General features: G+C 36.0%; 1 protein-coding gene across 1 annotated transcript in view; it reads left to right on the top strand.

Moving 5' to 3' along the window:
• Positions 1-4,338: 4,338 nt before the first annotated feature.
• Positions 4,339-9,768, top strand: part of SLC3A1 (solute carrier family 3 member 1) — a 30,002-nt gene continuing 24,572 nt past the window's right edge. Inside the window, exons 1-3 of the mRNA XM_033124409.1 lie at positions 4,339-4,841; positions 9,282-9,461; positions 9,604-9,758. Of these exons, the coding sequence (XP_032980300.1) occupies positions 4,412-4,841; positions 9,282-9,461; positions 9,604-9,758 (765 nt within the window). The 5' untranslated portion in view covers positions 4,339-4,411. The remainder of the gene's footprint in view (positions 4,842-9,281; positions 9,462-9,603; positions 9,759-9,768) is intronic.

Here is a 9,768-nt window from a genome sequence, read left to right as displayed (position 1 = left end):
ATTAATACTGATAACCTTTGTACTTGCTTAGAATTCTTTGCATTTATTGTGGGTATCTTCTCCAGATTTGTGGCAACTTCCTGTTTCCTCCAGTGTTTCAATACTTGCTCAGGGAATCCATCTTTTCTTTCTTCTTTTTGAAGTTTGCTTTTTTTTCTCTATAGATACGAATATGAGGTGTTTATGAATTTTGGGTGACTGTTGCTTGGAGGAGTCACCTTATACTGAACTCTATTATCTGCCTGGAAGTTCTAGGTAAACTCCCAACTCAGGGTTCCCTAACTTAGTTTTTTTCCAGTGGAAGAACAATACGTAATTATTATAGAAAAATTAGAAAAATCTAAAAAAGGTGTAACAACAAAATGAGTATTACTTTTTGTTTCTATACTTTAATTTTGAGTGAAATTTACATTTGATGTTTATTAACCACTTGTATGTTTTTCCTGTCAACTGTTTATATCCTTTGCCTATTTTTCTATTTTTTGGGGTTAATTAGAAAATCAGTTTCTGTAGTGTGGAAATTAGCTTGTCCTATGTGTTAAATATTTTCTTCTAGTTTGCCATTTGCCTTTTATCTTTATGGGTTGTCTGTTTTTAAATTTTAGAACAAAATTTATCAATCTTTTCCTTTATGGGGGTCTAGGTTTTGTATTTTGTGTTATATTTGAAAAAGACTTTCCAACTCCAAGATTATTTTTTAAAATATGCAAACTTCTGTCTAGCATTTTTACAGTTTTATTTTTAAGTCTGATCCACACAGAATGTATTTTGATGTAAGGAATAAGGTAAGCTATATAGCTTTCTTTTCTTTTCCTAATAGCCAATTGTCTAACATCACTTACTAAATAATCTTTCTTTTCCTCTAAAGAATCTTTTCCTCACTGATTTGAAATTTTGTCTTTTGTATATTCTAAATTCCCTAATGTATAGGGGTCTATTTTTGGTTCAGTTCATCTTTTGACCTATCCCTTCTTTAATATCAATTCTTTATTTTTCTGCAGTTTTTATTTTTAAATCTGGTAGGGCTAACCTCATTTATTACTCTGAAAATGTTAACACTCATGATACACTTTGCTAAATTACTTTCTAGAATTATTATGCCAATTTACATAGACCTTGCCAGCACTGTTGTCTTTTAGGAGTTCTTTGCCAATGTAATTGAAACTGTTTATTTATTTCTCGGATATTGGTGAGTTGATATATGTGAAATGTCTGTTTATATATTTTTTCAAGTTTTCTACTGAAATTTGTATTTTTAAGTTGATATTATAAAATTTCATATATTCATATAATGTCTAACAATATATACATACCTTTAACGGTTAAGGCATAACTTCTTTGGGATAGTCATTATCAATATAGTTCCCAATTTGTCATATGCTCTTCAATTATTATGCTTTATGATGTAATAAATTAAACAATTTTGTTCAATCTGTTAAAAAAACAAAATTCAACGGAGTAAATTTGAAGATCTAATAAATGGGGCAGCATCCCATCTAGCAACTAGAAAGATGTTCCAAGGGCTTGTACAGAATAGAAGGTTTTTATATGAAGAAGGGTAGGATAAGGGAGCTACTGACAAAAGAAAAGATTATTTGTGGGCCTGGACAGCTTTTTTTGAGGAAAAACAGGGTTTTTATCATGTAGATTGCCTCTTCTTTCTATGGGGGTGGATGGAGAGAGCTCGTGTGGCAGATTATTTTACTGGTGCTTGACCAGAAAATTCCAGACTGGTTGATTAAGATTATGTTTCTGGGAAAGGATGAAACTGCAATTAGATCAGCTCTTAAATGTAGGTTTGGTATCAAGGGCTTTTAGCACTGAGTGACACCATTTTGGGCCAGTGGTTTTCTCTTTAACAAATCAATTCAAGCAATATCTTTTGTAATTACTTTTATTGTTTTAAAAAAATCCTCCCACCAGAGGCCATATAATTATTCCAGATTGTTTTTAGAAAGATTCTAGTTTTCATGTTCTGGAAGTGCAAAGTATTATTGTTGTTATTGTTACTTTAAATAAAATGTAGAGAAGTTGAAATAGAACCTTTCTGTCATGAAGGCCTATTGCTATGATGTAGAGTTTTCTCTATGTTTATATGATGCACACTTAGAATTTAAGGATTTATCATTAAAAGTTACTTTTTATAATTTAAACTTATTTTAGTTTTTAAATTGAATTATTTTTATATTTCAATTACAGTTGACATTAATATTATATTAGTTTCTGGTGTACAACATAGTTACACCATTTAGACATTTATATAACTTACATAATGATGACCCCAATAAGTCTACCCTTCTGACACCATACATAATTATAATGTTATTGACTATATTCCATATGCTGTACTTTATATCCCCATGACTGTTTTATTACTGCTAATTTGTACTTCTTAATCTTTTTACCTTTTTCACCCAGCACCCCCAACGCCCCTCCCATCTGGCAGCCATCAGTTTGTTCTCTCTATCTATGAGTTTGTTTCTGTTTTGTTCGTTCATTTATTTTGTTCTTTAGATTTCACAGATAAGTGAGATCATATGGTATTTGTCTTTCTCTGTCTGATTTATTTCACTTAGTATAATACCCTCTAAGTCCATCCATGTTGTTGCAAATGGTAAGATTTCATTCTTTATTATGGCTGAGTAATACTCCATTGTATATATGTACAATTCTAAACTTATTTTTAAAACTATGGGTATCTTTGCACCTTGCTTTCACCCCCAAATAGTATCTGAATTTCAAGAACTAGCTCTTATTGTGAAAATTACCATTAGGTATTTGAGAGATAAAGCAATTTCAAGACATAAAATTTAAATTCCTTTGATTTTAAAAATATATACAATATGCGTAATTAATAATGATGCTACTTATTGGATGCATTCAATGAGCCAGGTACTGGGATTTACTCATTTAAAAATATAACTTGGCCAAGATCAAACAGCCAATTCCTCTGTACCATATACTGCTTCCAAGTCAGTCTACAAGAAAACAGTAATGGTAGAAATTAGGAGTGTAACTTGCCTAATTAAAAAAAAAGTCTTCTTATCTAATCAAATGATTGATAGGGCTATGTAAGTGTCATTGATTAAATGGAAACCATGAATCATCATACTTTTGCAGAGTCTTCCAGGAAAGCCCACTTAACTTTAATACAACTTCCTCAGGGTTGCGTATTTTATACTTGTCAATGATTAAACAACTTTTTAGTGCTTGTGTGAAACATCATTTACCTATAGTGAAGCACTTGAACTTGCAAAACATAAAATCCTTCCCACTCCACCCCTGCTCCCCTTCTGAAAGTGCTTCCAAGACTGGGCAGTGGTTTCCTTTTCTGAAACTAGGAAACAAGACTGCAGGTACTTGAGGTTGAACTGTATAAATATCCATACAAATGGATATTTATAGGATTGGCTTGAACTGAGATAAAATAAAATTAGCTTCAGCAATAAAGTGGTATTGTTTCCTGTCTCCAGACCCTCTTCCTCTTGGATTTGTAAGAAGAAAAGAGAGCTTCAAAACAAAAAATAAAGACCTGTTTGTCCCTTACAAAATTCAGTATTCATTTCTTTTTCTCATACCTAGCTAAAAAGAAAAGCTTTTTTTATTGTGGTAAAATATACATAGAATGTATCATTTTAAGTACTTTAAAATGTAAAATTCAGTGGTATTACGTACATTTACATTGTTGTACTACCAAATACCACTATCCATCACCAGAATTTTTTCATTATCCCAAATGAAAACTCTGTATTCATTAAACAATAAATCCCCATTACTCCCCTCCTCACAACCCTTGGTAGCCACGCTTCCACTCTGTCTCTCTGAATTTGTCTAGGTACCTCACAAAAGTGGAATCATACAATATGTCCTTTTGTGTCTGGCTTATTTCACTTAGCATAATGTTTTCACGGTTCAACCCTGTTGTAGCATGCATCAGAATTTCCTTCGTTTTTAAGGCTGAATAAAATAGTCCATTATGTGCTTATATCACACTTTGTCCATTCATCTGTCGATGGACACTTGGCTTGTTTCTATATTTTGACGATTGTGAATAGCGCTGCTATGGACATTGTTGTACTCAGTTAAGTAACATCTTCAATTGCAGTGGGACCCTGCTGCTTCTGCCTATTTTCCCTCCTCTATCCAGGTCTGTCCCAGCCCAGGTCTGAACACCTCGGTGTTGCGACTCTAGCTCCATCAGCTTCACAGGTGGAAAGAGAGTTGTGTGTATGTGTTTGTTTTTTTTTAAAAAAACCCTGTACCTTTACCCTTTCTTCCTTGGCTGGACTTTGTCCAGCAGGTTTATTTATAAACCACACAAACCTCATTAACATTACCAAGCATTTCAACAATCCACCTTTCCACCGTTCTTATTGCAGAAAGGAACTCCCTGGGAATAAGACAGTGAGACATGGCTGAGGAGAAAAGCAAGAGAGACTGCATTGGAATGAATATGAAGGGAGGCCTGACAAACAACGGCTTTGTCCAAAATGAAGACATCCTGGAGAAGGACCTGGGTCCTGGCAGCGCAGCCAGCAGCCCGCAGTATTGTACTGCGTGCATCCTTGGTCCTGAGGAGCCCGGCTTGAGGGACATCCAGCCCTACGCAGGGATGCCCAAGGAGGTGCTGTTCCACTTCTCCGGCCAGGCCCGCTACCGGCTGCCCCGCGAGATCCTCTTCTGGCTCACTGTGGCTTCTGTACTTGTGCTCACTGGGGCCACCATAGCCATCATTGCCATCTCTCCAAAGTGCCTTGACTGGTGGCAGGCGGGACCCATGTACCAGATCTACCCAAGATCTTTCAAGGACAGCAACGAGGATGGGAATGGAGATCTAAAAGGTGCCTAGGGGAGAGAGTTTCGGGCGGGGCCAGGATGAGGTGGGTTTGTGGTTTTCTCTGTCCTAGAAACTGAATGATGCCTGGGTTGTGCTGTAAGCACATTTCTGGATGGCTCGTCACACTTTGTTTATGATACTTCTAAAAGCCACTCAGCAGAACACAGAAATGCTTCCCAGGTGAGGAAAGACTGCTTGGATACCTTTAAGGCCCCAAAGAGTTGTTTAATTTCCTACCCACCAAGTACACGTGCTTAGTTGGTCATCAATTCCAGCTTGTTACGTGCAGCAGGTTTCTTCTTGAAAGTGTCTTGCTTCTGTGCACTTTGTAGCTGATTATCTCAGAGGGACAATTTAAAATTGCTTTGCCAGTATATGTAGTGGCTAGTTGGGCAATTTGGCTGAGAGTTTCTTATTAGTGAATAAAGAGCAAATAATAATTTAGAAAAAAAATTAAGTCATGTCTTTAAAAGGTGTATGCTGAGTCTTTGAAGTTTAAATCCTGAGCAATGAAGAAAAGGAATGAAAGGCCTAACAGTCATTACCTGGTCATTACTTGAATTAAGGATTATTTAAAACAATAGCCATATTAGTTAAAAAAAAAAAAGTAGAACTAAAAATTATTTGTTTTAAAGTTACGCCAATAATCTCCTAGTGAGTTATGTGTAGGATGTCCTTATAATTTATTGCTCAAACCAGGACACTTTTAAGAGTAAAATGATGCCAGACAGCAGGCATAAACTGGAAGTGTCCCAGGCAAATCACTTGATATGATCACCCTCGTGAAGGGCAGTGATAGGAAACAAACTAACAAGGGAAGTTTTGATAGTGATATTTGGTTTAAAGAAAATAAAGCACAATGGTTATTTTCATGAAGTGTGGGAAGTAGGAAGGAGCTTAATCTAACTTTAACATGTGACAAATAGAATCTCCAATTTTCCTTAATAATTAATAAAAAGCTTTTCTTTTACAGGCTCATATCATTTCTTCTCTTTTAAAAAATCTTCCTGCACCTTTACTAATTGATAACTATCTGTCCTTCAAGGTGTAGTTCAAACCCTTTTCCTGCATTCATGTTTTTTCTCCTGATAATCCTTCCTAACAAAGAGCTCTTGTGCTGCTTTTGGACTGTATTTATAGCACCCTCTGATAATACTGTGGAAAGTAGCTGGGTGACTTCCCTTCCACACCCTTCCACCCCCAAAGGCCCTAGCACCTGCTGCCTTTGACGCAGTCAGTGTTTAGCAAAAATGATGTTTAGATGTAAAAGAGCTGTTGACGTAAGAACATCCAAACCTGTAGAGAATTTTCATAAAATTTTATTTGAGCCAAACAGAGGATACACCTGGAAGCAAGATTGCAACAGAATGAAATAAATGCTTTTGAGAATAACAGTTTGCAGTTTATTTTATGCATTGGAGGTGAAGGAGGGAATGTAAGGAAGATTACATGGAGGTGGGAGAAAGCAGGATGGGAATCAGATTATAGGATAGTGGAGAATGTGTGCTCTCTTGCAGGCTTCAGAAGGAGGGGTCTGAAAGGGAGCATTTCTTTTTCTAATTTTATTTTTATATATGTTTTAATTTTATTAAATTTACTGGGGTGACATTGGTTAATAATATTACATAGGTTTCAAGTGTACAATTCTATAATACATCATTTGTATATTGCATTGTTTGTTCACCACCCAATCAAATCTCCTTCCGTCACTATATATTTGACCCCCTTAACACTCTTTTACCTCTGCCCCCCAACTGCTTTCCCTCTAGTAATCACTATACTGTTGTCTGTCTATGAATTTTTGTTTGTCTTGTTTGTTTGTTTCTTTCAGTTTTATATCCCACATATAAGTGAAATCATATGGTTCTTGATTTTTTTCCATCTGACTTATTTCGCTTAGCATATTTTCAAGATCCATCCATGTTGTCGCAAATGGCAGTATTTCATCTTTTCTTATGGCCAAGTAATATTCCACTGTGTGTATGTACCACAACCTCTTTATCCAATCATCTATCAAAGGACACTTCTGTTCTTTCCATGTCTTGGCCACCGTGAATACTGCTGCAATGAACATAGGGAAACATACCTCTTTATGAATAAATGTTTTCAAATTTTGGGGGTAGATAGCCAGAAGAGGGATTGCTGGGTAGTATGGTAATTCTATTCTCAATTTTTTGAGGAACCTCCATACTGTTTTCCCTAGTAGCTGTACCAATTTACATTCTGAAAGGGGGTATTTCAGAGGTGTATTAACCTAAATACACAGAAGCAATGGACAGGGCTTACTTAAGGCAAAGATAAGTCTTTTAAGTAAAGAAGTTAGATGCCCAGGGCATGACTGCTCACCATGACTACCCCACTTAGGAATTTATGATCAGATCACCCTGTGAGATTACTTTCCATAGAACCCCTTTTTTGTCCACAGAGATAAAATCCCTAAACCCAAAGATATATTCCCTACTTTCTGGTTCTTCCTTTGGAATCACCTTCTAGATACATGTTTCCCCCGCTATGTGGACGTAGAATGTTCCTATGAAATATTTTGTAAGCTGAAACGGCATAAAGAGAGTAAGCAATTACCATAGATTTATATGGAAAAATTTTTGAGCAAAATTTAACCAAAAATAACCTACTGAATCATACCAAATAACACATGCAACCTAAAGTAACACTGACATATAGTAACAGCAGGAAAGATATGATAAGTATACAGGACACATCTTGCTAATGGATACTCAAAATAAATCGAGATAAAGCACAGATGCTCACAGACACAGTTCACAGCTGTGGCGCTTGATGCTGAGATGCTGAGTGTGGTTCCCGGAGAAGGAGGTGGCGGGGCCATTCTCGCTGCTCCAGGTGCGTACTGCCCCTGTAAGGACTCACTGCCAAAAAAAGGCTGAACGCTATTTGTGCTTCTCGCCTTTTTCTTAAAAATGAAAATCCTCTTTGGATTTCATTCGGTTAGCAAAAATAGGTATCAATGGTAGGTCTTCTGAAAAAGCAAAGTGGCATAGTGCAAACTTTCGAAAAATGGGGGACAATTGTATACCCCAAATTTCTGTAAACAGGGCAGCTTCTAATCAGCTCTTAAATTTGTCATTTCCCATAACTTTTTCTTGAGAAACTGGCTGCTTTCTATAATCAATAGGTATTTGTCCTTGAGGTTGAAGGGATTTAGTTATTATCTGAAGAAACCATCGCAGGTTTCAGTTTGGGTTTGGTGATTGCCTTCTGTCCGCTGGAGTGTGAGCCTGGGATCCCTGTTTTACGTTTACTTTCTGTCTGTCCAGCCCCATTGTTTCTATCACCTTATGCTCATTCTTAAGATATATCATATTGTTTTTCTGACTTAAATCAAAGTCTGTTGCCTGTTGACACTCTGTGAGGTCTCATAGCCACCCATGGGGGAACTGAGGCTAAAAGGGGACAAAAATGAGAAGCCTGTTATAGGGGAAGTCCAGGTGACTTTGTATTTTGGACTCAGTGACCTTCAGCCTGTGGTGTGACCCTGACAGGCTCTGACTGTAGGAAGCCTACAGGGATCCCACAGAAAGTTACTAGAGATTGAATATTAGACAACTCCTGAGTCAACATTAGGACTCTGAACTAGAAGCAAAAAAAAAGCACGCACTATCTGCTAATTACCCTACCAGGTTCTAAGTACAAAGTATTTCGTTCCTGTATCTCTTCTCAGCCAAGTCTAGAATTCTCTTCTTTGTAAATTCTTGGCTTCAGCATTGTCCGAAGGAAATAGAATCACATATGTAATTGTACATTTTCTAGGAGCCACATTAAAAACAGCAAAAAAGAATCAGGTGAAATTATTTTTAATAATATATTTTGTTTTATCCAATATATCAACATATAGTCAGTATAAAAACGTTAATGAGATATTTTACATTCTTTCTTTTCATACTGGGTCCTCAAAACCCACTGTGTTTTACATTTACAGCACATCTCAATTCAGACTGGTCACCCCACAAGTGCTCAGTAGCCACATGTGACAAGTGGCGGCCACACCACACAGTGTAGCTTAGACTATGAGACCATAAGGAGCCATGTGTTATTATTCTTTGTATCTTGGCACTTAGCCCAGCACCTGGTCTAGATTAGGTGCTCAAATACCACGTGTAGAATAAATGAACAATACTATAATCTTGGTTTTAAATATAAAAAATGAACAAGTCACAGATAGATTTTATAAACGTTATTGCATCTATGTCAAAGGTCAAAGGTTATTGCTAGAAGACTAATTTGATGATGTTTGTAGAACCAGACCTTGTTATTTGAATATTCACTCAAATTCAATGAAATTCCAAATATTTCTGTTTTGATATAAATATTTTGATTTTAGGCATATTTCTTTTATTTTTAATTTAACCAAAACAAAACAAAACAAAAAACTTTATTATTTTTCATGACCTTGAATTTTTTTCTTCAGGTATTCAAGATAAACTGGACTACATCACAACTTTAAATATAAAAACTGTTTGGATTACTTCATTTTATAAATCATCCCTTAAAGATTTCCGACATGGTGTTGAAAATTTCCGAGAAATTGATCCCATTTTTGGAACAATGAAAGATTTTGAGAATCTGGTCGCAGCCATACATGATAAAGGTAAACTGAAGGGAAGGTGGGTGGGATGGGGCTGAAGTTGAGAAAAGCATTTCTCTAAATACTTAAAGCACTTTTTCCCCTTAATTGCCATGTATTAGTCTAATAATCTTTTCCTAACATTTGAAATGTTTTCATTCACTAGGTTTAAAATTAATAATCGATTTCATACCAAACCACACCAGTGATAAACACGATTGGTTTCAATTGAGTCGGACCCGAACAGGGAAATATACTGATTATTATATCTGGCAGAACTGTCTCCATGAAAATGGCACAATCATACCACCCAACAACTGGGTAAGAATCA

Source organism: Rhinolophus ferrumequinum, chromosome 13, assembly GCF_004115265.2.
Source record: "Rhinolophus ferrumequinum isolate MPI-CBG mRhiFer1 chromosome 13, mRhiFer1_v1.p, whole genome shotgun sequence".
Lineage (NCBI taxonomy): Eukaryota > Metazoa > Chordata > Mammalia > Chiroptera > Rhinolophidae > Rhinolophus > Rhinolophus ferrumequinum.
The sequence above is the reverse complement of the archived record's forward strand: the minus strand, read 5'-3'. Positions and strand labels throughout refer to the sequence as shown.